Source organism: Cercospora beticola, chromosome 6, assembly GCF_033473495.1.
Source record: "Cercospora beticola chromosome 6, complete sequence".
NCBI classification, from domain to species: domain Eukaryota; kingdom Fungi; phylum Ascomycota; class Dothideomycetes; order Mycosphaerellales; family Mycosphaerellaceae; genus Cercospora; species Cercospora beticola.
The window spans coordinates 2816050-2843217 of NC_088940.1; the positions used below are offsets into that span (position 1 = coordinate 2816050).

At 49.2% G+C, this 27168-nt stretch overlaps 10 protein-coding genes and 1 non-coding gene across 11 annotated transcripts; 5 read left to right on the forward strand and 6 right to left on the reverse strand.

Moving 5' to 3' along the window:
• Window positions 1-3670: 3670 nt before the first annotated feature.
• On the reverse strand, window positions 3671-5203 carry RHO25_010152 (uncharacterized protein; the record flags this gene model as incomplete). Its single annotated transcript, XM_023601669.1, has 3 exons — window positions 3671-4641; window positions 4695-5115; window positions 5165-5203. 3 exons carry the CDS (start codon window positions 5201-5203, stop codon window positions 3671-3673), a joined length of 1431 nt encoding a protein of 476 aa, XP_023453138.1.
• Window positions 5204-6700: 1497 nt separating this feature from the next.
• RHO25_010153 (uncharacterized protein) lies at window positions 6701-8895 on the forward strand (the record flags this gene model as incomplete). Its single annotated transcript, XM_023601670.2, has 3 exons — window positions 6701-7227; window positions 7278-7946; window positions 7998-8895. 3 exons carry the CDS (start codon window positions 6701-6703, stop codon window positions 8893-8895), a joined length of 2094 nt encoding a protein of 697 aa, XP_023453140.2.
• A 1322-nt stretch (window positions 8896-10217) lies between these two features.
• Window positions 10218-10637, forward strand: RHO25_010154 (uncharacterized protein; the record flags this gene model as incomplete). The annotated part of the gene is made up of 1 exon (XM_065603255.1): window positions 10218-10637. The coding sequence occupies one exon, from the start codon at window positions 10218-10220 to the stop codon at window positions 10635-10637; it is 420 nt and encodes a 139-aa protein (XP_065459327.1).
• A 1103-nt stretch (window positions 10638-11740) lies between these two features.
• RHO25_010155 lies at window positions 11741-11850 on the reverse strand. Its single transcript has one exon. It is a non-coding gene; the product is annotated as a tRNA-Gly (tRNA).
• Window positions 11851-13076: 1226 nt separating this feature from the next.
• RHO25_010156 (uncharacterized protein) lies at window positions 13077-14309 on the forward strand (the record flags this gene model as incomplete). Its single annotated transcript, XM_023601671.2, has 2 exons — window positions 13077-13164; window positions 13213-14309. The coding sequence occupies 2 exons, from the start codon at window positions 13077-13079 to the stop codon at window positions 14307-14309; spliced, it is 1185 nt and encodes a 394-aa protein (XP_023453420.2).
• A 481-nt stretch (window positions 14310-14790) lies between these two features.
• RHO25_010157 (uncharacterized protein) lies at window positions 14791-15873 on the forward strand (the record flags this gene model as incomplete). The annotated part of the gene is made up of 3 exons (XM_023601673.2): window positions 14791-15503; window positions 15557-15719; window positions 15766-15873. 3 exons carry the CDS (start codon window positions 14791-14793, stop codon window positions 15871-15873), a joined length of 984 nt encoding a protein of 327 aa, XP_023453422.1.
• A 213-nt stretch (window positions 15874-16086) lies between these two features.
• RHO25_010158 (uncharacterized protein) lies at window positions 16087-16931 on the reverse strand (the record flags this gene model as incomplete). Its single annotated transcript, XM_023601674.1, has 3 exons — window positions 16087-16662; window positions 16714-16840; window positions 16888-16931. 3 exons carry the CDS (start codon window positions 16929-16931, stop codon window positions 16087-16089), a joined length of 747 nt encoding a protein of 248 aa, XP_023454082.1.
• A 391-nt stretch (window positions 16932-17322) lies between these two features.
• RHO25_010159 (uncharacterized protein) lies at window positions 17323-21265 on the reverse strand (the record flags this gene model as incomplete). The annotated part of the gene is made up of 2 exons (XM_023601675.2): window positions 17323-18654; window positions 18713-21265. The coding sequence occupies 2 exons, from the start codon at window positions 21263-21265 to the stop codon at window positions 17323-17325; spliced, it is 3885 nt and encodes a 1294-aa protein (XP_023454080.1).
• A 1075-nt stretch (window positions 21266-22340) lies between these two features.
• On the reverse strand, window positions 22341-23282 carry SYF2 (pre-mRNA-splicing factor syf2; the record flags this gene model as incomplete). The annotated part of the gene is made up of 1 exon (XM_023601676.2): window positions 22341-23282. One exon carries the CDS (start codon window positions 23280-23282, stop codon window positions 22341-22343), a length of 942 nt encoding a protein of 313 aa, XP_023454078.1.
• A 238-nt stretch (window positions 23283-23520) lies between these two features.
• Window positions 23521-26053, forward strand: RHO25_010161 (uncharacterized protein; the record flags this gene model as incomplete). The annotated part of the gene is made up of 2 exons (XM_065603256.1): window positions 23521-25740; window positions 25808-26053. The coding sequence occupies 2 exons, from the start codon at window positions 23521-23523 to the stop codon at window positions 26051-26053; spliced, it is 2466 nt and encodes an 821-aa protein (XP_065459328.1).
• A 93-nt stretch (window positions 26054-26146) lies between these two features.
• Window positions 26147-26976, reverse strand: RHO25_010162 (uncharacterized protein; the record flags this gene model as incomplete). The annotated part of the gene is made up of 2 exons (XM_023601678.2): window positions 26147-26856; window positions 26922-26976. The coding sequence occupies 2 exons, from the start codon at window positions 26974-26976 to the stop codon at window positions 26147-26149; spliced, it is 765 nt and encodes a 254-aa protein (XP_023454089.1).
• Between the last annotated feature and the right edge of the window lie 192 nt (window positions 26977-27168).

The following is a 27168-nucleotide window of genomic DNA, read 5'->3' on the forward strand; positions in this document are numbered from 1 at the left end:
TAAGATAGTTATAGATACCTAAGGCTAGGGCCTTAGTATTATATATTTAAATTAGGCTATCTAGGCCTATATTTTAGAGGTAGTAGTAGCGGGTATTAGGCAGCTCTAGAGAGTTTTCTAGATAGCTTAGAGAGTCTAGGACTCTTCCTAGCAGAGGGCGAGGTAGAGAAGGGCCTATTAGGCCTATTAGAGAAGAAGGAGAGTTAGGGAGGGAGAAAGAGTTATCTAGATATCGAGGTAACTCTAGATCTGTTCTATAAGTGTTTTTAGGTTCTTTTAGATTATTTGTTTTAGAGTATTAGTATTAGTAGTTATTTTCTAGCCTTATTAGCTAGAGAGAGGTAGTTGCGGGCTAATTTAGGCCGCCTAGGAGTTAGAGTCGCAACCTCCTTCTCCTAGGCTTCCTCCTCTACTCGTAGTATCGCAGTGTCGGTCGGAGGGTATTATTGCATATTAGGAGGCCTCGAGGCCTCCCGTCGTCGTCGTCGTCGCCTACTAGGGCGCGTTTATATTTTTTTCTATCTCCCGGAATAATATTATTTCTTTTAGTACTTCTTTATCTAGTAAAGATCTCCTTCTAAATATATTCTCTTATAATAGCGAAATCCTAGAGCTTTATTTCGTTATCTCTTAGCTAAAAAGATATAATATCCGAGCTTAGTAAGTATAGATAGCTCTAGGTTATAAATCTTTAGTATATTACTATATAATCTAGGTATTATATAACTACCTACGTAACTCTACTCTTATAACTATCCCCTTCTCTCGGAAGATAACGCTCCGGCGCTAAGCCTAGATTATATACTTAGAGGCTATAGTATATTACGTAACTAAGAGTACTTACTAAGTTATATTAACTCTAAAGTAATAGATAAAAGACTACGGAAGTATATAGGTCGTATATATATAGAACCTAGTTACGTAATATAAGTATATAATAAGGCAAATCTATAAACGTTACCTAGTACTAAAGTATTTAGTCTTAGTATATATACCGATATAATTTTAACTCTACTTTTTAGCTCTAAGTAAGAATCGAACTAAAGACCTTAGATATACCGAGCTACCGACTTCGGCCGAATCTATAGTAGAACTATTAAGCTCGGATATTCTTATAATAGCGAAATCCTAGAGCTTTATTTCGTTGCCTCTCGGCTAAAAAGATATAATATCTAAGCTTAGTAAGTATAGATAGCTCTAGGTTATAAATTTTTAGTATATTACTACGTAACCTAGGTATTACGTAACTACCTATATAACTCTACTCTTATATCTCTCTAGGTAGTATTCTTCTCTTTTCTACTCTACTAGCCTATTTTAAGGTAATAGTTCTCTTAGCTTTATTAAAGTATAGATACTTAGTAATATTTCTAAAATACTTCTTTTTATAGAAGTAGTATTTTAGCTTTATACTTTAGATCTCTCTTCTTTTAGTAAATATTACTATTTCTTATAACTAGTATCTATACTATATTAACTCTTCTATTTTAAAAAGTTAGAGGATTTTTTTAGAGTCTAAGTTCTTCTAAGCTTAAATAGTTTACTTTATACTCTTATACTTAGCTAGGAGTATAAAGAGTAGATATTTAATTCTTATATTAGAAGTCTTATAGTATAACTCTCTCTAGTTAATCTCTATAATCCTTCTTCTAAAATTACTAAAGTAGATCTATAATTTCCTAATTATATTTTCTAGTTCTATTTTAAAAGTTATAAATTCTTAGATAATAGCTATTATATATACTTATTAGACTTTACTATATTTACTATATAGCTTTATCTAGATATTATATACTCTTATCTTATCTATTACTTTATTTTAGTTATTTATATAAAGACTTTCTATTAGAATATAGATTACCTTTATATTATCCTTCTACTATTTTAAACTAAACTCTAAAAAGATAGTACCTTTCCTTTTACTTAATAAAGCTTTAGATACTTTAGCTAGAATAGATACTAATAATCTCTTTAAGTCTAAAATTATCTAGAAGATTTCTTTTCTTCTAAGTATATTTTCTTATAGCTTAAATTATAGTTTCTAGTTCTCTCTTATTAGAATTAGTATTCTCTTTCTATCTAATTTACTTATTAAATCTATTTCTATAAAATTAGATAAATAAATCTAAACTCTAGAAATATAAGCTCTTTTAATCTAATTAGTAGCTTCTAGATTTCTATTTTCTCTAGTTACTAAGACTCTTCTCTTTTAGCTAAAATATCTAAGAAGTCTTCTCTTTTAGAGAAGTTAGTTAGATTCTTAGATAGAGAACTTCTAAAAGATCTACTTTCTTAAAAGAGTACTACTAGCTAGTTCTAAAGTATTAGTAGTACTTTAGTACTTAGGCCTAGTTTTATTCTTTTAAGTACTATAATCTAAAGCTTATCTTTTCCTTTTTATACTCCTTTAGTATACTTCTCTTTTAAAGTAGAGTATATTTTACTAGACTTTTCTCTATCTTACCTATTCTTTAGAAACTTCTAGCTTATAACTAGGATCTTCTAAAGCTTTAAAATAGTATAGATAGGATATACTTCTAGTCTTCTTTATACTCTTTTTCTACTTCTCTATCTAGTTAATACTATAAGTTCTATAAGAGGTAATACGTATTACTTTAAGAATAAGAAAACTAACTTTTTCTACTTAGAGCCTCTCTATAAACTCGAGCTTATAACCTATTAAATTATATTCTTATAGGTACTCGTCGGATAGATATAATATAGTAGAAGTAGAGATAATAAGTAGAAACTAACCGAGTTAATTATATTAGTTAGTTATAAGTTATATTTTACTTCTAAAATAAATATTAGCTAGGTTATATAACCTAGTATTATATAACCTATATTACCTAATTCTAATCTCTAAAGTATCTCTTAGAATATCTAACTAGACTATACTTTCTAATAATTCCTAAGAATCTTTTATATAAGATAGCTAGCTTCTTCTAGAAAACGTATAATATAGATTATAAGCTACCTCTCTATAGTATAGCTAGTATAAACTATTATTACCTAGAGAAAAGTATCGATTAGAAACCTAGCGGATAGAAGCTTAGGAAACCCGTCGGAAAATATTTACTAAAAAATAGACGTAAGTGCGATCGGAATAAAGCCCGTTCTTACGCCTTTGCCTTAAAAGTTTTCGCAATAGTGTCCCCCTTTCTTTAAACATATATTCGAAATAAAGAGCTTTCGACTAACGGTATGCGTTTCCAACAATTAGGAAAAATCTACGTCTTCGTATACTAGAACAATATGCAAAAATTTGGAGGCGAGGGTGGCTCGGTAAACGTATATGCTGCTCACTGCTGCGTTGAGTTGGTCGTCAACGGCAACGCCAAAGCAAATGTTCAGGGGAAAGACTATCTGCACAATGGTGGCCACCAGGGGCAAGGAAAATACTGCATCTACGATAACTATGCCCATGTAGCGGTTTCTATTGTGAAAGGCAATTAGGAGAATTCTTGATAGCTATCAGTGGTCTGGTTACTTCGTTACTGTAGCAGAAGCAACGAAAAGAATTATCTGCGATTGGCGGGATAGACATAGAGTGCATATACAGAGCGATCGCGTAACGCAAAAGAGAAATTGGAGCAAGAGCAGAAGAGCCGCGAGGCTTTTGACATGAGCATTTGAACTTTCGCTCTCACAACTTGAACGGTCCGGTCTGCTATTTCTGGAACACTCCCTGAGGATCATATTTCGCAGAGAGTCTACGCAAAAAGGCCTGCTTCTCAGGCCCGTAGCTGCCGATTACATCTTGTTCGCGGTGCGCGTAATTCATGTAATTGAAAGGTGAATAAAATCCACGAGTACGAGCTAATTCTTCGATGTCAGCGACAATATTTCGGGTGAGTGAGGTTACTGCTTTATCGTCTTTCTCATCCGTCCAAGTCGCGGCCACATTGAGGTTCACGAGGGGCTCGTCTGGCCCTTGAATACCGAAGAGCTCCCCGAGTCCCTCGCGAGCGCTTTTGTTCCGGAGCGCTGGGGCTAAGAACTGGATGTCAAAAGCCGGAGCAGCGCTGGCCGGAGGACCCGCAGTGCTCTTCTGCCAGATTTCAAACGCCGCCTTGAGGAGATCCTTATTGTATTGCATGCAGATAGTCCAGTAAATGTTTCGTTTCGCTGTCACGTAGGTCATCTCTGCCATCTCTGTTTCGAAGTCAAACGACGACGCCAGTCGACCCGAATTGTGAGTGCTTGGAAGTTCTCGAAGTGCTTGGAAGACAGCCGGCTCTGGTGTCGGCTCGCAGTATGCCATTTGCACCAAGGCAATCAGCTCTGTATCCTTGAAGCGAGCCGGATCATTGTGGTGAACGACATCGACGATCAGGTTTGCCATGCCGTCCTGTGCCAAGCTTTTTGCGTAGCAGTCAATTGCTTCAAAAAGGTCGGGGAACGACTTGTCTGAAACAATTTGCATTCCTCCCCACATGCCATCGCATGGGTGCAGTTTGATCGTGACGCTCGTCACGATGCCGAAGTTATGGGCGCCGCCTCCTTTCAGGGCTCTCAGGAGGTCGGGATGGATTTGTTGGTCGGCGGTGACCAGAGTGCCGTCAGCAAGGACGACGACGTCGGCGGAGATGATGCTGTCGCTTCCCCACCCATGCTTGGCACCCCAAGCAGAGAGACCACCTTCAGCATGTCAGCTCCATTGACCATTGACCTTGTGCACTGTGTGCACTCACCTCCAAAAAGGAACCCTGGCACGCCAACTGACGCATCTCGACCTCCCGCAGCCGCAAGTTTTTGTTCGTCAAGAATCCTGAAAAGCACGCCCCAGCGCACTCCCGGTCCGAGTCGCACAGTCTTCTTATCCTTGGCGATCACTATGTGATCCAGACGACTCAAGTCAATCGTAACGCCATCGTTAGTGCTTGAGCCTCCCAGGTTGGAAGAATGGCCACCTCCTTTAATTGCGAACGCAAGGCGGGCGCGCACAATCTCCTGGACGATCCCAGATACGTGCTCCGGGGTATGTGGTTGGAAGAAGGCTGAAGGTGCGGCAGACCGTTGCTGTGCATTCCAATAGCTCTCTTGCACTTTCAGAAACTCCTCGGTGCCAGGCAAGATGACCGGGAATGGCTGCAAGGCAACGACTGCCTCGATCTGCGAGACGTGTCAGCTGTGCATGACAGCCCACCTCAGTGGTACACACTGCTTCCTGCGCCGCTGGCTTCTCTGCGTAGACTGCCATTGAAGACACAAGACTTGCGTGTGTGGAGACTTTCGATGCTACAGAATTTTTTTCGCATTTTACCAATGCACACGTGCGGGAAACGCAGCAAAGATATATACTTGAAGTCGGCCGCGGCCGATATACTGCAGTTGCCTGGTTTGGGAAGACAAGCATTCGCCGGCCTCTTTGATATACTTCGTCAATGCTGAATAGCTTGTATATCGGCTATGTTGAATTCCGTGGAACCCTTTTTGCGGATCTCAAACGCCACGCGCGGATTCCGAGCACATCTTCACGGGGCTGTCCCGCCTCTGGAGTTTGCTGTTGCGGCCATTCGAAGCTACATTAAGTCCGTCCATGCGATATCAGCTTACCATCTGGTACTGCGCCTCCGTGCAATCCGCGGAAAATGGTGGTACAGCCCGCTGTCGCCGTGGTTTATGGCACTGTCCTCACTCGTCTAAACCAATGTAAGTCGTACGACCAATAGTGATTCAGACGTCCGAGTGACCAGCAGTCCTGTAGAACGCTCGGATGGTGCACGAATGTATCGTGCTCGATTTAACAGGCTCTCTTTGTGTTTGAACAATCCAAGCAGAGACATCGTCGCCATTCCGCACTTCCTCCGCCATCAGAAGCGGCCAGACAGTGCGACTTGTTTGCAAACAGTGTGTTGACGAAGACCTAGTCTCTGCATGGTCTGCTCTCCTGGTGGACCAAAAGCTTTACACCATCCGAGAAACACCAAGATGCTATGCTTCGCTGAAAGCAGAGGCTCAGCTTGTTGGGGTCTAATGCGAGAGCGATGCATGGTCGTAGTACCAGACGATCAAGTGTGTAAAATCGAAGGCGAGGCATTCAAGGTACGTGCGAAGTCGCAGGTGAGAACATACTGCAGAGCGTTAGTCGAAGGACAACTTGCAGTTCCAGCACAAGATATCCAAGATGACTTATAGCTCGTGTAAGGACACGGGATGCACTGCCGGGCTCTGCGAGACCGATCACTGAGCGAGAGTATCTCGGACTGGACCAGCAGCTTTATCTGCCAGTGAGCAAAGGGACTCCAGCTCGCAAGCCTGGCATGGCGAGGAAGCAACCGTCTTTATTGGGATAGGCTTCAAGTCAACCGCGGATTCTCCTGCTTACTTCTGAAGTGTGTCCAGATTGCCTTGCCCGAAGATGCGTTTCTAACTTAGGCTTGGCGAGCGGGCAAGCCCTAAGTCTCAAGCTCAGCTTTCAATGTGCTCAAACTTTCTCAGTGCCGCCGCCACGTGGGAAAAGTATCACTACAAGGCTTAAATCGACTGCTTCTAGAACTGAGACACGAGGGAGGAGCCAGGTGAATGGCACTGAGAGGTGCTGCAGGTCCGACCCGCAGCGAATCAGCTTGATCGCAAACATGCCCACGGCATGACCGTCGCCATGAGCAGGTAAAGAGGTATATAGAGACTCATCTCTGCGATGTTGCTCTTTGTGCGATTCCACTCTGCTGAGCGGTAGCATCAGGTCTACACCATGGCAAAGTTCATGCTGCTTCTGGGACTGATCGGCCAAGCGACAGCTCAACACCTCGAATCGTACAAATTTCCTGGACATGGTTTCTCCTGGTACAAACCTGCTTGCAGCTATGCCTGTTGGAGTTCACTTTCCAGTGCAATGCTCTCCTGCACATCGATGGACCATTCTGCAGGCGCAAGTGGGCATCACATGTCCATGACTAGCCCGCAATGTCAGGCAAACGATACCGCACTGCTTACCAGCTTGGCATATTGCATGAAGGAGCACTGCCCGGCGGATGTGACAGCGGCAGACATCGAAGATTATTGGGGATCCCGAATGCTGGACACCACCGGAACGGTCCAGGCCAAGTGGACGTACGGCGAGGCTTTGGCACAGGTGACGGAACCACCAACTGCGGTTTTCAATTCGAGCTCCGAGGATGTGTTAAACCAGACTGTCTTGGCGCCGAAGAGCACGTACGAGGTGAACAATCGGTTCAACATCTTGTTCGATCATCTTGAGGCGCTGCAAGCAAGATACGCGTGAGCATTTCCGATCCATTTCCAACTTACTGCAATCTCACAAAATACAGGTTTGTCATCATCACGATCGGATTCGGCACTCCAATCCTCTTCTCGCTCCTCCACTTCCTGCCGTGCACGACCAATCTCCTCGACAAGTTCAAGCCGTACATTGTGTATCCGTCGTTGATTGGGACATATCGTATGCGATCACTGCCTTGGCTTCTTGGAAACGCCCCCACAGCCGGCCAGGCATTGTGGATATTCATGTTCTTCGCGATCAATCTTGTGCTGAGCTGTGTCAATTATCGCACCATGCCTGAGGGAACCATGCCATGGGGATTCACCAAGCGGGAGGAACTCTTGGCCTACATTGGGTATCGCACTGGACATTTCGGATATATGCTACTGCCGCTTGTCATTCTCTTCTCCAGCCGCAATAATGTGCTCTTGTGGGTGACGAGCTGGTCATATGAGACTTACCTGTTGCTGCATCGCTGGGTCGCACGTTTATTCACGCTGTATGCAATCATCCACAGCGTTACACTGTTGGGCACTTACACTGGGTCGGGAAGCTATCCTACTGCGTCAAAGGAACCGTATTGGCTGTGGGGCATTGTGGCCACTGTCTTGAGCTGTGCGATGCTTGTCTTCAGCATGCTCTGGTTTCGCCAGAAGAGTTACGAGCTCTTTCTGATCGGCCATATCGTCATGGCCGTCTTCGTTCTCGCCGGCTGCTGGTCAGTACTACCAACATGATTCTTACCAGCGTCTGCTTACCATTTCTCCAGGTACCACGTCATCCTCAAATGGGGCTACAACTTCTACGACAATTGGCTCTACGCCGCCATGGCCGTTTGGGGGTTTGATCGTCTCATGCGCCTTCTTCGTCTCCTCAAGAATGGTGTCAAGCATGCCACAGTAACAGAGATCGACAAGAATCATGTCCGTATCGACATTCCCGATATTCACTGGGATCGACAACCAGGCAGCATTGCCTTTGCCTATTTCCCGCAACTCAACAAATTACGCCCGTGGGAGAACCATCCCTTTTCTGTCAACGCCACAAGCTCTTTTCAAACGCGCGACCATGCCATTGTCTCATCGGGCATCTCTTCAGACGGCAATTCGTCCTCCTCCGCTCGCGGGACTGATGAAGAGAAGACCATTGGTGTCACTGTGTCGTCCAGCTATGCTCCACCACCAGCTGCTGGCCTGACCTTCATTGTCAAGAAGAGAGCCGGCCTGACCCAATACCTCAAATCCCACGCAAGCCTGCTCACTCTCATAGATGGGCCGTATCCGCGCAAGATCGATGGTGCTGTGCTCGCCGCTGATCACCTGCTGCTCGTCGGCGGCGGTATCGGCATTACAGGATTGGTGGCATGGATCCATGCGCATCCGAACTTGAAACTCGCCTGGAGTGTGAGGAGCGAGGATCAGCCGTTGGTCAGTGAACTTGATGCTGTGCTGGAGGGTGTGGCGGATAAACAGGTACTTGTTGGCGAGCGCATTGATGTTGCTCGACTGCTCAAGTCGACTGCGGCGAAGGGATACAGTAAGGTCGGAGTCGTAGTTTGTGGGCCGGCCGGTATGTGCGACGACGTGCGGAGCAAGGTCGCGAGGGTTGGTCGTGGTAGCGGGAGTGCGACAATGTGGGATTTGGAGGTCGAGGCTTTTTCGTGGTAGACCAGATGCGGATGTCGCGGTTGGCAGGGACTCGTATTGCAAGAGCTAGACTTGGACTTTCTGCTCGAGAGTGCACGCTTCATTATTGTTCTCTAGGGGTCGATAGTGCTTGAATTGTGTTATGATCGGCTTTTCTGTAGAAGACACTTCAACGCTGCCAAAACAATATACATCGGCCGCAGGAATCTGCAAGAGATAGGAGAGAGCCTTCAACACAGTCTCGACGGCATGCGGCATTCGATCTCACAAGCAGATGTTGCTGAGCCATAACAGGAAGGAGTAGAAAAATCGTGTTCATTTCCCCTTTCCATCTGTAATCTCGCATGCTCACAGCTTCTCATGCCAGACTTTGATCCGTTCTATGGTGTCGGCTTTTGAGGATGTCGAGAACCTGGGGCTCTCACTGTTACACAAGAATCCCATCGTTACACAATGGAGTTCTTCCAATGGACGTGCACTGTGCGCTAACTATTTCCCATGGGAAAGCAGAACAGAAATCAAGGCTGAAACTGCGCACTCTGCCTGGAATATATAAGTGTTTCTTTGTTCACCCGCTTCTCTGCCATACGCAATGTAGTTGAGGCGCTTTATCTCGAAAAACGAGGCATGCGTTGAGCCGACGCAGCGACGAGAGGGAACAAGGTATGAACATTTTCAAATTCCATTTTGCTATCTACAGCTGTACTGTTTGCTCGGAGTCACAGTTCCAACCATGGCTACCTCTGAATGAAACCTCCTCTGTGTGCAAGCGCAGATCAATGAGCCAATCAGCAAAGCTTCTCGTGAATTGAGAGTCGATCAGGTTACGCGCTTCCACTCAGTGCTAGCCACGGTTGAAGTTCCTCTCCTGTAGAACATTTCAGCCATGCAGGCCACTCTCGATCATTCCATCCAAGGTGTTCGGGCGTTTTGCTACGATTCCACACACTCACGCTCCAAGATGTGAGGTTCAAGATATGTCAAATGAGCAGCCGGGTCCGAAAACCCACAACTATGGACAAGACTCGATTACTGAAACCAAGGATCGGAACACGCACGCCCGCCAGTACTAACCGTGGCTACTTCCGAATGCTACTACCCCTGGAAGCAACGACAGGTCGCTAAGCCGATCAGCAAAACTTTTCATGGATCGAGAGCCAGTCTGGTTAGGTGCTTGCACTCAGAGGTAGTCGCATCCAGAGGGGATCACGGTTACACGAACCTGGTAGAGTGATTGATGGCTCACCTCCGCTTTCGTGTTTCCAAATTTTCATTGTGCAGTTTTGGGTCCGACCAGTACGGCAACTCAGCTGGCAACTTGGGAGATGATCGGTCCCTGCGCAATGATAGTATCCAACACGGAGCTCCTGACTGTTATCGAGAGGAAAGAGTCTACTATCCAGTCACCGGATATGCCCGAAGGCCTTCGTGTACTCTATCTGCGTACCTGGCCCATCAGTCCGCCAAGTCTTCGCTCTCTGCTCGACCGCATGATCAGTCAAGGCATGTTCTTCGAAGGGTTCCGCGCTTGGGACAACGTATTGAGTATCTACGAAGCACAAGGTGAAGCTGCACCTGAGCGGCTTTTCAGTCGCTACGTAGGAGAGACCGAGGGCCCCAAATGCCCCATCGACCGCCAGTCAGAAGATGAACAAGGACGCGAGTATGGAGTCATATCGGCTTTCCTCAAAGCCGTAGAAGAGTGCATATCTGATGTCAATTGCGAGTGCAAGATGCCTGCCAGTACTACCCTAGACAAGTAGAGGGGAATACACTTGTTGCATGCCTGTTACCCAATGGGATCGTTCTCAGGTCCAACGTACCATCGAGTCAGACTGCGTTTACCGTTCAGCTACCCTAGCATTGCCATGATCTGCAGGAGGCAGAAGACGTACGACACAGGAATTGCACCGTGCGGCTCAAATGCAGCCTTCAACGTTATCTTCCGCAGCTTGTCGAGTAACGACATCTAAAGCAAACTCCGTCACCTTGCCACAGAGAAAACCAAATTGCCGGTGACTCTGCTTAAGTGCAATCCAGCCTGCCATTCCGAGCAGGAATATGGACTGAGGAGACCGGTCTTCTCGGCCGAGAGTGTTCTACATTGCCCCTGTCTCTGCTCAAATGTGTTGCTTTATGCCGCCCTATGTGAAAGTGTAAGCCAACGAGAATGTAGCTTTTGCCTAGAGAGTGTAGGAAAACGTGAATGTGAATTGAGTAAGCATAACTAGATTGATCGTCAACTTGCGGGAAGGCATGGTGTGAACAGGGTCGCTCCTAAGTTCGTCGTAATTGATAAAACTAACAAACTCTCCTTTCTATCAGAGGAGCCCTTCAAGAGTCTACATCGCGATTACTTGTAGTAGACGCGATGTTGTCCGACTAAATGACTTAAATCTTTAACAAATATTGCATCGACGCACTCACTATTGAACTCCTGCTGCGGATTCGTGATTCCCTCGATCCTAAGTGTCGGTTTGCAGGTTGCAGGAGTGAGTAGGCAACGCACGGGTAGTTGATCCCTGCTTGAATTTGGAACGCATGTATCTGTCGAAGATTCTTGAGCCCAAGGGCACGTCGCATGGCCTTGATTTCATTGACGCTGTACAAAATGTCCAGTACAGTCTGCTATGCTGACGGGTCAAAAAGTTTCATAGCCTTCCGGGGCCCTGACCATTCTATGCCTTTCTGAGTGCAGAGGCCGCCCCTCTGAAGCTGCCTGTCTACGTAAAGACTCTCAGATCTAGCCTCGACTCGTCTTTGCAGAAGTGAAGCACCGTCCCAAAAAAAAAATCGAAATTTTCCGGCGACAGTTCTGGCTACTCTGCTACACCACCACGACAAAAAGAATTGATTTCTGAAGCATTGCATCGTCCGTGAATCGAACACGGGGCCCGTCGACGCGGCGTTTAATCATGGCCATTATTGCTATGATCAAAGTGGCAACGACGGATTTTACCACTAAACCAACGATGCTGATTGGATGTACCATGATTTGGCTTTCACGCTAATGCGAGGTATGATGAGTATCGCAGATACCCAGAAAGCGCAGTGCTTATTGGATGTTGATGGGAGAACAAATTGCGTATAATATCATTCAACAAAGGCCAGCACTAGCGTACCCCCGAACTCACGTGCAATGCAGCTTTTACCATGGTCAAGAGATCGGCAATACAATGAATCGACTAAAGCCACGCCTTATAACAGTTGAGGACCACTCCAGAGTATTCCAACCGTATCTGTTGGGTTCAGGTGCATTTCGAGTATTCACTTCAACTTTCTGCTTGAGGCATGCAGAAGCTTGGCGCCCCGCCCCAATTCTAACCTAACCTATCAGACAGCTCCAATGCAAGTGGAAGAGCTCCGCAGCTCAGAGTTGGCAATGACGGATTTTCCGCCAAAAACCATCCGTCGTTGCCAGCCAAAATTTCAACCTTCTGTTACTGCTCCCAGTATCGCATTTCCTGACCGCCCGCTCCAATGGATTTCAGAAACCTGAACCGTGCGACACGGTGTTCCTTCTATGACATCTACTGCGATGACTTTGTATTCTGATTACCCGCATGACATGCCCAACAATTTCGCGAAAGCAAGCAGACTGGAGCGGCCTACTGCAGCGAAACGAAAAATCCATGATCAACATTGTCTACTCTGCTCATTGACACCAATACTTCTCCCAAATTGTGAACATCAGTCACAACTTTGACAAGAATACCATACACTTCGGAGTGAATCTAGGTAGGGCATGATGATAGTCAGCGTGTTGTCCACATCATCAAGCAGTATTGGGAGCCTGTTTCGGCTACGAATGAGCCGAGGCCTACTGATTAGTCGTTCCACTTTCTGCATCGGTCAAGAACTAGCGCGGATCCCACGATAGCCACGTGAGGTGCACGTCTGAAGCCCACACAGCTCAGGTACAACCTTGCGTTTGTTGACTCGAGCTGACAGCATCGACGTTTTGTTGCTTGCCTGTATGTTATTCAGCGGCGACGTTCAAAACTCCTAAGGGTTAACTTACCGAAGCTACGTGGCTGCCTGCGATCCTGGTGGAGAACTCTCATGTCATCTCGGGTGCGGCTGAATGCCATTGAGGGGCACATAAAAGGTGTTAGTGTCGCTCCGTCTTCATGAGAGCTCACTTGGGATTGTCCGAGTGTCTCAGAAAAAGCTCAATTGCTTACGAAGAGCAGTCTTCCAAAATGTCGGCAGAACTTGAGCAAGCACTCGCCCAAGGCGTCAAAGATGGCAAAGTGCCTCATGCTATCGTGTATGCCACGACGAAGGATGGTATGTTGTCCAAGCTTGCTCAATGAACAGCTCTCTGATATCTTGTAGGGAGCTTCACATACAACCATGCCACAGGCTACCAACACTTCGGCAAAGACGAAGAGCAAATCCAGGAAGATGCACTCCTCATGCTGGCATCCGCATCCAAGCTGCTCACAGTGATCTCAGCGCTCAAGGCAGTCGAGTTAGGCTTCATCGGTTTGGACGATGATGTTACTCCTCACTTGCCAGAACTCGGCTCGAAGCAGATTCTCACCGGATTCGACGACAGCGACAAGCCGATCTACAAAGATCGCAAGAATCCAGTAACTCTGCGCCAGCTCCTGTTACATTCCTCTGGACACACGTACGGGTTTCATCCGAATATCATGAAATACGAAGCATCGAGAGGAAAAGCACCGGGCGCGTATGCCTTGCAAGCGACAATTCCTGAGCGTTACGACACGCCACTCGCCTTTGAACCTGGCACAAGCTGGTCATACTCGCCAGGATTGGACTGGACCGGGCTTCTGATTCATCGCTTGACAGGCCTGACATTAGACGAATTCGAGAAGAAACATTTCTGGGACCCTCTTGGCATCTCAGATATCACCTTCTGGCCGGGTGAGGAACGAAAGAAGTCAAAGGTTCCTCAACTTGCAGTCCGAGGTGCTGATGGAAAGCTGGCGCCATCTGATGAGGACACAATCAACACTCATTCGACAGAGTGCTTCGGAGGCCACGGAGCCTACGCGTCGATGGCAGACTATCTCAAAGTTCTGCACTCTTTGCTGAGAAATGATGGAAAATTGCTGAAGCCCGAAAGTGTCGATGAGCTGTTCAGACCGCAGCTAGGAGACGATTCGAAAGCGGCACTCAATTTCTTCGTCAAGCAGGCCCATACCATGCTTCCTGGAGAGTGGAATCCTGAAATCCCTACCGATTACGCCTTGGGAGGAATCGTGTTCTTGGAGGATGATGTCGGTAGGAGAAAGAAAGGGACCTTGGCCTGGAGTGGTCTTTTCAACCCCGTCTGGTATATCGATAGGGAAAGTGAGCTGGCGTTCTGCTTTGGAACGCAGGTTCTTCCACCTGGCGATGCTGGGTGTAAGGAGATATCGGGATTGGCGGAAAAGGCGGTATACAAGATGGCCGGTAAGGCGTGAGCCCCAATAGATTTAGATAGCTCAGTGCAAAATCCAGTTGGCCATCTTGTTCAGGCTGGAAGTCCTTGTGTTCCACTAAAGATTCGTGAACCAGTGATGCGGATGCGGTAAGCGTGAATGCGGACAAGTCCAGCCGTACGTATGGCCTGGAGCCGGCGTAACAACATTCCGGTCATGTCGGGACATAGAATCGCATCTCGATCTTCGCCCCGAATCCCTCTAGTAGCATGATCGCGATGCGTATTGTGTTGTCAAAGCAGGATCCAATGTCCCAGCGCAGTCGGGCATTGGAAGTGTCCGGAAGGATCCCAAGCTTTGTGCGGTGACCTCATCACTTTCCCTCCTGCGCTGTTGCTCTTCACATGCACACTAGTTAGTAGTTCCAGGCTCAACAGTACTGGCCGCTAGATGACAGCAAGGTATATATTCTCATTACCAGCTGTCAAGCTCGTTGAGCTGCACTTCTGTCCCAGCGTGCAAAATGGCTTCACTAATCAATGGTCTGCTCCATGCTACCAACTACAAATCCGCCTTCCTCCGCACCCTCGTACCTAGCATAGGCCTCGCATTTGGTCTCCAAGCCGCAACAGCAGTCCCGTCGATTCTACTCCAAACCGAACGCTTCTACGACCTGTCAGGCTCGCTGACATACATCTCCTGCGCCGCCTTATCCCTCTACCTCCCGACTATCCGAGCACGCCTCGCAGCAGGCCCGGGAAATGGCCCGGCATGGCCGAGTCTTCTAGCAAGCCTGACGAGCAAAGGCGGCGTAAACATGTGGAACTGGCGACAAGTGGTTCTCAGTGCCTTTGTGACAGTCTGGGCAGCAAGACTGGGCAGCTTCCTGTTTTCGCGCATCACGGCTGAAGATGGCAAGGATAGCAGATTTGACAACATCCGTACAAGCCCTGCCAAATTCGGCGTGGCGTTCTTCGCGCAGGCTGCTTGGGTTTCCCTCTGTTTGATGCCTGTGTTGGCGATTAACAGTATTCCGGCCACGACACTTGCTGCTCTGCCTTTCTTGACTATCACTGATGTGCTTGGTGTGCTGTTGTACTTGGGAGGTATTGGATTTGAGGCTACGGCGGATAGGCAAAAGTCGCAATGGATGAAGGAGAAGAAAGAGAAGAAGCACTCGGAAGATTTCTTGACAAGGGGACTTTGGAGCAAGAGCAGACATCCCAACTACTTCGGGTAAGCATTGAAGTGACCTTGAGCTCCCGGACTGATAACTGACGGGGAATTAGTGAGAGCACTCTCTGGACAGGAATTGCCACGACTGCAGCAGGAGTCATGCTCAGCAGCGTCGGACAGGCAGGTATGGGATTCAGCGGCGGTGCTGTCAGCAGAATTGGTGCTCTGGCAATGGCATACGTCAGCCCGGCATTCGTCACGTTTCTGCTATTCAAGGTAAGTCAGCGCCTCATTGCCCGCATGACATGGCTGATATGTGCAGGTCTCCGGAATTCCATTGTCGGAGGAGAAGTACGACAAGCGCTACGGCGATCGGAAAGACTACCAGGAATGGAAGAAAAACACTCCCATGTTCATCCCAAAACTGTAAAATATGCTCGCAAGTTTCTATTTCAATTAATGCAACAACTACTCCTGTGGCGAGCTGAGCATATCTCAGTCCTGGTACTTTTGAGTGCCCTTGCACGAGTTCGAGTCAGCTTTCCTTGACTCTCACATGCTAATGTCATCGCCCGCTTCTGCGGAATGTTAATGTTTCTGAGACACCCCGGGGAGCGGCGACGAGAGGATCGTGGAACCCCTTTCATCCAAGGCGTCGACCTGGCCCGTGGCCTGACATGCGTCCCAGGCTGTACGGGTCCCACTCGTCGTCCTCATCCTCGTCGCCCTCATCCCCCTCGCCCATGTCACTAGTGGTGAAGCTCGCTACCAGTTGCTCCTTGCCGAAACCTACCACTCCTGCTGCAGGATCGAGCATAGCCAACAGGCGGAAGTTGAGCTCCTTCATTTCGTGCAGCATCTCGCGGAACTGCTCATTCTGTAGCAGACGTCCCATGTTGCTCTTGATGACCGGTATGACGATGTCCCACAGGACCTGGTCGGCAGTGTTCTCGTCGACAGCACGAATGGTTTCGATGAGAGTATCGATGTCGTTCGGGTCGATAGTGTCTTTCATGCGCTTGGCTGCCTGGGTGCGAAGGGGCTCGATGTCGTACATGTCTGCAGCGGCGTAGACGAGAACCGCGAATGGGGCTGGTGCGGTATTTCCACGCCCGCTGTCATCGTAAACGAACTGGTACAGGTGCTTGATGACAACGGAGAAGATGTTTGGATCTTCATCGAGTGGGAGGCGGGAGATGTTAGAGGCGGCGACGCCCTCCTGCGAGGATGTTAGTAGGTTGTATTTGTTGACTCGAGATGAGAGACTTACCTTGAAACCGCCAGCAAGCAGCTTTCTGAAGTACTGCGACTGCGTGTGGAGCACAAGCTTGTGAACGGCGAAGGTAGTGCCCCGGCACTCGATCGTGAGGTCGGAGTACAGACCAGAAGCGAGCATGCTGTGGCAGTTAGCAGAGACTCAAGTCATGATCGATATGTGACTTACTCCTTCAAGCCCAGCTTCAGCAAGTTGCCCGGATACTCAGTCATGGTGTCGTTGTTGCGAAGGAAGTTTCGGGGCTCGTGTGCTATGGGTATGTGACAGCGTCGGAAGGCTTGAAGAATGGGCGCCGAATGTAGGTTGGTAACATTCGAGAAGAGAATGTCGAATGTTTACGAAAGTCTTACCTGCGAAACGAAGGTTCGCAGTGGAGCTTAATAAGTGGAGAAAGTCGCCATTCACCAGTATAGGTGAATACCGACGCAAGCACATGCAAAATAATCGTTCAGCCTTGACCTCATCTTGTGAGAACTTGCATTGGGAAGAAGAGACGATCTATCTCGTACATCCTTGATCGTACATTATCATCATAAATTGAGCCGAGTCTTTTCTCTCCGCTGCCATTTGTAGAAACTGCCGTAAATGCAAAAACTGCGACTTTTATGCTTGATCCAGCGACTGTGCCAGGCACATGGCATAGTATCTTCCTTTCAAGGCCTGTAGTTCCTCGTGCGTACCCATCTCAGCTATCCTACCATTCGCCACCACGAAGATCACGTTCGCGTGCCGGATCGTGCTCAGTCTATGAGCCACGGCTATTGTCGTGCGACTCGATGCCGCTTCGTCGAGAGCTTTTTGAACGACGCGCTCACTCTGTGTATCAAGGGCGGATGTAGCTTCGTCGAGGAGAAGGAGACGTGGTTTACGGATCAAGGCGCGAGCCACTGCTATGCGTTGACGTTGGCCGCCAGAGAATTGAAGGCCTTTGCTGCCACAAGGGGTGTTGAGTCCTTCTGGAAGACTCGACACAAACTCCAGCCCGTTCGATTGTCGTAGAGCTTCGTTTACTTCCTCATCTGAAGGTTCGTAGTCCAGTCCAAGCGAGATGTTCTCCCGAACAGAGCCTTGGTAGAGTGGAGGCTCTTGCTGCACTAAAGACATGTACTTTCTGTAAGCTTTGGGTGACATCTTTGAGATGTCGTCTCCATTCAATGTGATCCGTCCTGTGTAAGGATCATAGAATCGCTCGATCAGAGCAATTAGCGTCGATTTACCGCAACCAGATGGGCCGACAAAGGCGACATACTGTCCTGGGTGAATGGTAAGACTGATTCCGCGAAGCACTCGCGAGGCATGTCGTTGGATGTATCTAAAGTCAACATCCTCCATGGCGATGGCTCCCTCGCCAGAAGGTCCAACGTCTTTGTTTTCTGGGGTCTCGCCGATAGAGGGTGTGATGGTGCGTAGCCAGAGAATGTAGTTCGCGGCACCTCTAGCCTTCGTGATAGATGTACTGTAGCCGAAGAATTGACCTGCAGCCTGCCCACCGAACACCACGGCAATGAACACTACAAAGAACTGCTCGGTAGTGTATTCGTAGCTAGCGACCAGACGGGAACCATACCAGAAACCGAGGGCCAGAATAAGGAACTCAAGCGATTGGGAGAGTGCGTACGGGACCATTGTCACGATGAAGCCCTTTGTGGCTTTCATAACAATGTCGGACATAGCGTCAGTGTACTCGGCCATGACGTTCTGTTCCAAGGTCAGAGAGGAGATGGTTCGAATGGAGGTCACCGCCTCTGTTGCAAGTCCTGCGCTGTCTGCGAAGCGATCGTTTGCTTGAGCTTCCAGTTTCTGGTCCATTCGAATTCTGATCCAGCCTGAGCCGATGAGAATAGGCAATCCACCGAAGACAACGACGAGACCGAGCTTCCAGCCGTACGCGATACCGAGGATGCTCGACGCGATAACATTGACTAGCACGATGCACTGTTGTGATAATGTTAGCTCAAGCCGGGACTGTTATCAATTCATCACGCAAACATACCATGAGCATGACGTTGGCACTGATGAGCTCCATCAATGCTGTCGGAACCGAAGAGAGCTTGCTAGTCAAAGCGCCACTGGAGTTCTCCGGCCTGTCGAAAAAGTCCTGATCGAAGCTGATGTACCTCTCGAGCATCTCCTTGCGGTAACGATGGGTGACTTCCTGTCCAATGACATTGCAGCACCAGCCGATGCCAAAGTATGCCACAACACTCGCCAAGGCCAGAACGAAGAACATCAGAGAGTAGAAGTTTGCTTCCGATTGTCCTTCGGAGCCCGTGAGAGTGAAAACATTGATCAGCTTCGAGAAAAGAATAGCTTGTGCTGGATACACGCCTCCGCCGATGAATGCTCCAAAGAGTGAGATGGCGTAGCACCAATATAGTTTTGGGTTCTCAGCGAACATGATCCAGATGCACTTGATCAGAGAGTAATTCAAGGTGCCTGATGTAAGAGTCTTGAGCTTACGTTCCGCACTGGTGGAGGCACCTGCAGTCTTGGTGCGCTGCAACGACATTTGTCGCTCAGCCCGATTTTCGTCGTCTTCGTCCATAATTTCGGCTTCGCCCTCCTCTTTGGCACCCAAGTCTTGGGCTCGAACCATTGCGGCATATTGACCACCTGCTTCGATGAGCTCTTTGTGAGTTCCTTGCTCGACCAGTCGACCATATTGCATGACGGCAATATTATCTGCCTGCTTGACTGTTGCGAGTTTGTGTGCAATTATCAAGGTCGTCTTGTTGATGGAGACTTTGTTCAATGCAGCTTGCACAACTCGTTCCGCTGTAGGGTCGAGGGCGCTAGTAGCTTCGTCCAAGAGGAGAATCTTGGGATCGGAAATGATACTTCGTGCAATAGCGACGCGCTGTCTCTGGCCACCGCTCAACATGGAGGCTCTCTCGCCGACCTGTGTGTCGTAGCCTTCGGGCAGCTCTGTAATGAAGTCGTGAGCATTCGCCTGTCGGCACGCATCTTCGACTAGTGCTCTCTTCTTCTCGTCCGGCAGGCTCAATTGTTCTCCGACCAGACCCTTGACGACATTCTCGTAGACAGTTCCGCGGAAGAGTACCGGCTCTTGCTGCACCAGGCGAATGTTACTTCGCAACCACTTGGTGTTGTACTCAGAGAGCTCGGTGCCATCGAGCAAGATGGAACCACCGGTCTTCTCATACCATCGCTCCAAAAGGCCAATGAGTGTAGACTTGCCGCATCCGGAGGGACCGACAAGTGCTGTCGTCTTGCCTGCTGGAATCGACAGGTTGAGCCCATGCAGAACCTGAGCAGTTGGCCGAGCTGGGTAGGTAAAGGTCAAGCCTTTCACCTCGATCTCACCATTGCAGTCTGCTGGCTGCTTTCCAGTCGTGGCAAGCGGGTCGAGAAGCGACTTCTTGTCGATGGTCTCAAAAAGCTCATGAGCAGCACTAGCGGCGTTCGCGATGGCTTGCTGTTGCGGCGCAATCATGGAGAGTGAGGTCGTGCCAATAGCCACACTGAGCACAACTGTGAAAACGGTGCCGACATCTTCAATCTCGTTCCAGCTGAACATTCTGTAGCCTTGCCAAAAAGCAAGTGCTGTGGCGCTGAAGACGAGGAAGTTCTCAGTGGAGAACAGCACGCCATAGTTGGGACTTTTCCAGAAACCGATGTCGTGTGCGCGTTGCAGATATTCATCCCACTTCTTCACAATCTTCTCCTGTGCACCAAATGCGTAGATGGTCCGGATCGAAGAAATAGCATCTTGTGCTAAGACAGCACCTTGTGAGTAGATCTTGGTAATCTCTCCTTCTTGCCTCGCATCAATAGAAACACAGGTTCCAATGATGATCAACAGGGCAGGTATGATGCTCATGCAGATCAAGGCAAGCTTCCATTGGACTGAGAGTGCGATGATCCAGGACGAAAAGAATAGCGAGAAACCCTGAATGAGCGAGGCAAGTTTCTCTGCGATTCCTTGATTAATGCGATTGCCATTTGTAGTGACCTGGGTGGCAGCAGATCCACCACCGGCTTTGTCAAAATGCCAGATCTCCAAGCGAAGAGTCTTCTCGAGAAATGCCTGACGCAGATTTCGCGTTGTCCGAGTTGCGGCTATGCTGATGAGAACAGTCGTGATGTATGCGAGAACTAACCGAGCCACGAAGAGATAGATAAACCAAAGGACGAAGCTGTCGACCTTGTCACGGAACTGCTGAGGCGTATTGACACCAGTCGTGAAGTTGTTGAAGTCTGTCGTGAATTGACCGAAAATGAGGGTCATCAATGGTAGAGCAGCGCCAGAAGCGATGGCACAGCCCAGGGAAACGAGATAGAAAGCAACATCCTGTTTGTCTGCATAAGAAAAGACGCGCCAGTAGTCCTTCAGACCTCCAGAAGACTCCTTCTCCTCGTCCTTCGTCGTCGGAACATCCGTGGCATCCTCGCTGTCAGAGCCTGAGCCCTTTTCGATATCAGCATTGTGCTTGGAGTCGATTGTTGGATCCTGGGGTTGCAGGGGCGCGTTGGCAGTCGCGCCAAGGCCTTCGAGCGCCTTCTCATCAACCTTGTGATCACCCATATCGAGGTGCAAACGGTACTGATCAAGGCATGAGCTAGAAGTCTGTACAGAAAGAACGACTCTATTTCAATGTTATGAGAGAAGGTGAATCATGATGTACGCCAGGCAGCCGGTGAACTACTCCGTAGAGGATCGAACAATGCCCAGGAGCTAGCGACGCCACCAAGACAGCTGCGAATGCGAAGTTTGCGAACTCAACACCCTCCATAACGTCTCGGTGAGTCACTATCGATCACGAAGACGGGCAGCGTCCAATGGGAAGCACGATTTCTGTTGGCCAGACATGCTGCGGCCCATCTGTGACCATTATTACGAGTATTGGCATTTCTGCTGCGGCATCTGGAGTCAGTGGAATCCGCGCGAAATGTCCGCGGATTGCGCGGGTCATTGTTTATTCTACAGAGCGACCGGGATTCTTCGCCGGATCCGAACTCCGTAGGTGCCAAGAGGAGATTTTGTGCATTGCATCGGCGTTGCCTATCAGTTTCGTGGGCAGATCGATGAGTCCTGTAGGAATCCATGACGAAGTTCACCGTATTGGATGTCACTTTGTACACAACGTGTCAAACTTGTGCTTCCTTCAATAGCAGAGAGTTTCCTCAGGTTGCGCCCGAAACCCCGGACTACTGAATGCCAAGTAGCTGACTACGCATATGGAGAACACTCCTAGGTGCCCACTCGACAAAGGTTGCCGTCTTACCACATCTAGGGCTGGACCATTTTCATGCGACTGCGCGCGAACTATTCGTAAACATTCCGAGACTGAGATGGCGAAATCGAAAGTCCAGTTCGATCACAACCTGGCTAGTCCTGTACCCCGGCGCCGCCACGTGCTGCATGGCCTATAAACTCGCGTTGTGTGGCTCATATTGAGGTCAGGATAAGCTCCTTCCACATGTAGCAGGGAAGCAATCCTAGTCTAGAACCATGACCACTTCTGCCGTCTGCTTGGTTTGAGAGACTTAGGGCTCGGATATGCTTGAGACGCGTGAAGACGGTCACGGATGGTATTCGACAAACTTGTCCGATGGAAAAGTGAGGATCCGTGATCAACTCTTGGCTCGTTATCATTCACTCATATCGCCGTGCCTCTCTCGAAGCTCTCCCGAATATCCGCAGTATACTTATTGTAGAAGCGCGCCAACTTCATGTTGAACTGCTTGTTCTTCTCGTTGATGTACGTCACATCCGAGCCATCCTCGTCTGGCCGGCCACGTTCTCGTCGCTTCTTCATGCGCACCTCCTCCGCCTTCTTGATATCTGCGACGAGACGATCAACGGCATCTTTGGAGGGCTTGCCGTTCGTGAATGTGCTGGTGTCGTTGGTAGAGTAGAATGTGCCGTCCTTGTCCACGGCTATGAGCTCGCCATCCTGCGTCTCCACAAGCTCCAACCCACCACTTGCAACTGCTCTGTTGATTGCTTCTCTCTTGTCCTGTTCGTAGGATGCTAACCTCTCCTCGAACCCAGCCTTTGCCATTTGACCCAACTGCCGCTCATATACCTTTCCTGCCTCTTTGTTGTAGTCTACGAATTGGTTCTCATCGCGTTTTCGTGCCTTTTCAGCTAGTCGCTCGTCCCATCGCTCTGACTCTTCAATCGTCCAATCCCACGCTCGCTTCCTTTCAAAGTCTTCGCCACTTTCTTCGATCTCGGCTTTCAGCAGTTTATGCGATGCGACATCTTTCTTCCGGTTTATGGAGGTCAACTGCGATGGGTCCACGGACGCTCTCTGCATTTCCTGCTTCGTCTCCTGCAAATTCGATTTGCGACTGGCCGCATTTCTGGCGCGCAGTGCCGCAAATCGCGCTGCTCTCTCATCGGCTGCTGAAGGCGCTGTGGCTGCCTCTGCCGGCGTCGTTGCTGTGTCGTCCTTTGCAGCCGCTTCTGCTACATCCTCCTTCAACTCTGATTCCAGCTGCTGGTCGGGCACGTTGGCCTCGGCGAATCTGCGCTTCGATGACTCGGCATCTTCCTCGAGGGCTGGCGAGCCTTTTCGTTTCCGTGTGACAGGCATATTGTGTGTGCAGTGCGATGTGAAGTCGATGTTGTGGTCGCAGGCAAGAAAGACTCGCGAATCGATAACGGCTCAATGTCTTGGCACTCGGAGGTGAACTGCGATGCGCCGATGAAGCTCTCAGTTCTGCTTCTCTCACATACGCGAGCAGGACTGGACGGAACAGGCTCGCATCACTGGAGACCGATGCAAGCGCAATGGCACCAGACCGAGGCTGCTGCATGAACTGCCCACGGCCATGGGCACGCGCTTCGACCGATGGCTGAGCAGACCATCGACTCTCTGCTTCCTCCGCCGCGTCTTGGACATCACCAGCAGCGCACCTATTCCTTCACAGCTGCGCCCATGCATAACACACCGGCGATATGCACACCAGAACAAACAGCATCCTGTAGAGGATCCCGAAGAAGAAGAAGAAGGTGGCCCAAGTCTCCCGCGTAGGCGGTACTATCGTGCCTCACGAGACGATGACACCGATGCTGTAGCTGCTCAGAAACGAGAAGATGCTACGGAGACTGCATTGCGGAGGGCGTTAGGACCCCGGGTTGGACTTACAAATTCGCGCTCGTCTTCGGGGACAATGTTCACGAGCTTGTCGGGCCATCTCATGCATCCAGTGAGCAGTGCAAGACTCGTCAAACTGCTGGTCGAGTCGCCCAAGCACAGGAGTGATCTCGGCCTGTGGGCAGAGGTGGCCCAGAACGTTCAACGTCATGAGGGTTTGGATGGAGTGATTGTGGTGTGGGATGGCATGAGACAACATGGAGTGGACCTTCCGACTGTCGGCGAGGACGCTGATATCTTGTGGACCACCTTCATGACCTCCGGTATTTGGAAAGGGGAGCGCTCTGACCATAGACGCTTTTTTCTGGAAGTTCTGCAGTACGCTGTTCGCCTCAAAGACCGTTCAGGAAAAGTATACCCGAAGTTATATCAGACTGCTGTCGGCACCTTCTTGTCTGTTAGTCCATTCTGGGCCGCAAAGTGGGCCCGCTACATTGCGGAGCATCTTGGTGAAGAACAAATCGACCTCAATGGTCTCGCACCCTATTGCGCAGCGAGCGACACTTTCAAAGAGTTCAGAGCCATCTACAAAAAGCAAGGGAGAGCACACAAGCTGTATGATTGTTTCATACCAGAGCTGCTCAAGCAACGAGACGTAGAGCAGGTCCTTCAGTGGCACAAGCTTTTCATATCGAATGGAGATGGACCGGGAGCAGAAGTATTTGCTATGCGGCTCGTGCAAGAACTCTTCGAACGCGATGGAAATAGGTCCCTCCCCATGGTTCACCGTCGAAGTAGCGAGAAAGACGACTTTGTTGTTCCCAGGGACGGCGTGTCAATTGACCTTCCGTCCATGACTCGAGCCACGATGTCAACGCTGGTAGGAGAGGTACATGGTATCAAGCAACGAGAAGTGAGCGATGCTTTTGTCGCGAAAATGTTCGCCACGAGGGTATTCCCGCTGGACATGATTGTCAGCGGTCTTGGAGTTATCGGCGTTGACAGAATTGGACCACTGGCCATGCGTGAGATCGCACTTCGAGTCGGCTCTGCATCCGAATTTGACTTGAAGCTCAAAAATTTACAAGACATGGAATTAGCGATTAGCGATGCCATATATTGCCGACTCCTGATCAAGCTTGCCAGAGAGGGACCAGAAAATCTATACGAGGCTTTACTGACCAGCGACGAACATCCCGAAGCTTTCGAGGACTCAGCGACGCAGCAAGCCCTCCTTGCTTCGTTCCTGGAGACCGGAGACTTGGTAAATGCGCAGGTGACTCTGCTAGGACTTTCTCTTAGGGGCGGAGTAGCACAGGCCAGGGCATGGAACTGCCTTTTGCAGCACCATGTCAAACACCGACAATTCCGTCTGGTTGCAGATACCACTCAGCAAATACAGGCACTTGACATCGTCATCCTGGGAAGCACTCTGGCATCTGTGTATCGCTACCTGCTCCCAGAACGCAATCCTGGCCGTGCTCCGCCGCAGGACATGCTCGATGAGTACTTGGGTGTGCCACCTTTACAATTCGTGACCAACGCAAGCATGTACGCAGCAGAACGCGGTATCGAAGTCCGACCGTACCTGTGGATCGAGCTGATGAAGCGATATGGCATGTTGCAAAAGTGGGAAGAGTTGGAACAACTTGTACATTGGCTGCCAAAATTCTACCGAACCAGACCGAAATCATATCGAACGATTACGCTTGAGAACGGTAGGAAGGTGAACGTTAATGTTCCTCTGCGGACCATATTCAGTTCTTCGATGCGTGGTGCATTGATCGTCTGGGGCTTCCGGCGCGCTACCACCAAGAAGCTGTTGACCGCAACAGACTCTTCACAGACTGGACACAGCCATACTTGGGCACGCGGCATTCTTTTGCTCAAGAAACTCAACGAGGAAGGTCTCCACAAGCCTGAGATGCAGACAAGTCCAGCTCTCGTACGAAAGGTACTGCTCAAGCAGATGTGGACACTGTTCGGCCCGGCTTATTCCACCAAAAATATCAACCTGCTAGCGCGGAAGTGCAATCGGCTCGGTCTTGCACACTTCATACAACACGCCGACGAAATATGGGACGGGCAGCTATTCGACCTGGATCCGAGACTTTACGAGCCCCAAAACTTTCCAAAGCTGCTTGTCGCTTTGTTCGGTCGTACAAAACGAGTCGGACAGAAAACGGGAGATCGTGTGGATGTTCTTGCATATGCTCGAGCTATCGCAGAACGCCGATGGGTGCCTCCTATCCTCCATCGAGCGCTAAATCAGAGGCAACGCGCCTGGGAAAGAAGTCCTTTCCGCATTCCATCTTCGCGCGCCAGCTTTCGACCAGCCCTTGCTCACGCAGCTGGCACGCCTAGTCTGCACCTCCGCTCTCGTCGACGGCATCGATTGCTCTCTGCTCGTTCAATGAGTTCACATCCTGTACCCAATCATCAAGATGCTCTGGAAACCGTTGCACCCGGTTGAACTCTCCTGCAATAGGTGCGCCCAGGGTCAGATATGTTGGAACCACTCCGATCCAGGTCTTCTCAGTCACTTCGCTGTTCTCCAAATCGGCTTTATCGTCACTAGGCCCTCCAGCTCTCACTTTCGCAGAAGCAGTTTCGATTCGCACTTTGAGCACTCCGGTTGATTGAAGCTCTGCTTTGGTTGGCGGCTGCCTGCTATTCTCCCACCTCTCGGGTATGGAGTTGTTTGTGATCAATCGCAATGCAAAATCGATCTCTGCGGCGTCCTCCACCATGGCGCCGTATCCGTAAGCAACTGCAGCTCGATAGTTGCAGCTGTTGTGGAAGGGTGAGAGGGCGAGCACATAGCCATCGAGGATTGAACCACAGACACAAAGCGGGATCTCGGAGCCATTGGTCATTCGGAATAGTCTTGCAACTGAGCTGCCATGGAGATAGATTGAGGGCTCTTCGTCAGATTCGTAGGTGGCGACTGCGCCTAGCATGGGAAGAATTGTGGGAAACTGCGGGCCGTCTTTGGGAGGGGCGTTGAATGAGACGTGTAGGATGGGAGTCTCATTGAGGATGCTGTGAACTAGCTCGGCATCATATTGCACTGTAACTGAGGTCAGCGTCTGCTTTGAGCTATATAGAAGGCAAAACTTCGGGCGAACTACTTACTTCGTTTTGGCAATCTGCCTGCTTTGCTGCGCTCATCGGGTGCGTAAGAACCCATTGTGGATGTTTCGAGGTGCAATGCCCGAGGTTGCGAAATCTGTCAAGCTGTTTGATCTTGCTGTGCTGCTGTCCGGTGGTTCTGATACTGCGTTCTATCTCCTAGATATAGCCCCAGCAGACTGTGGACCAGTCAGGGATGAGCAATATGTAGCACGAGCCAGCTAGCTTTTCACGCCCTTCGATGTAGAAC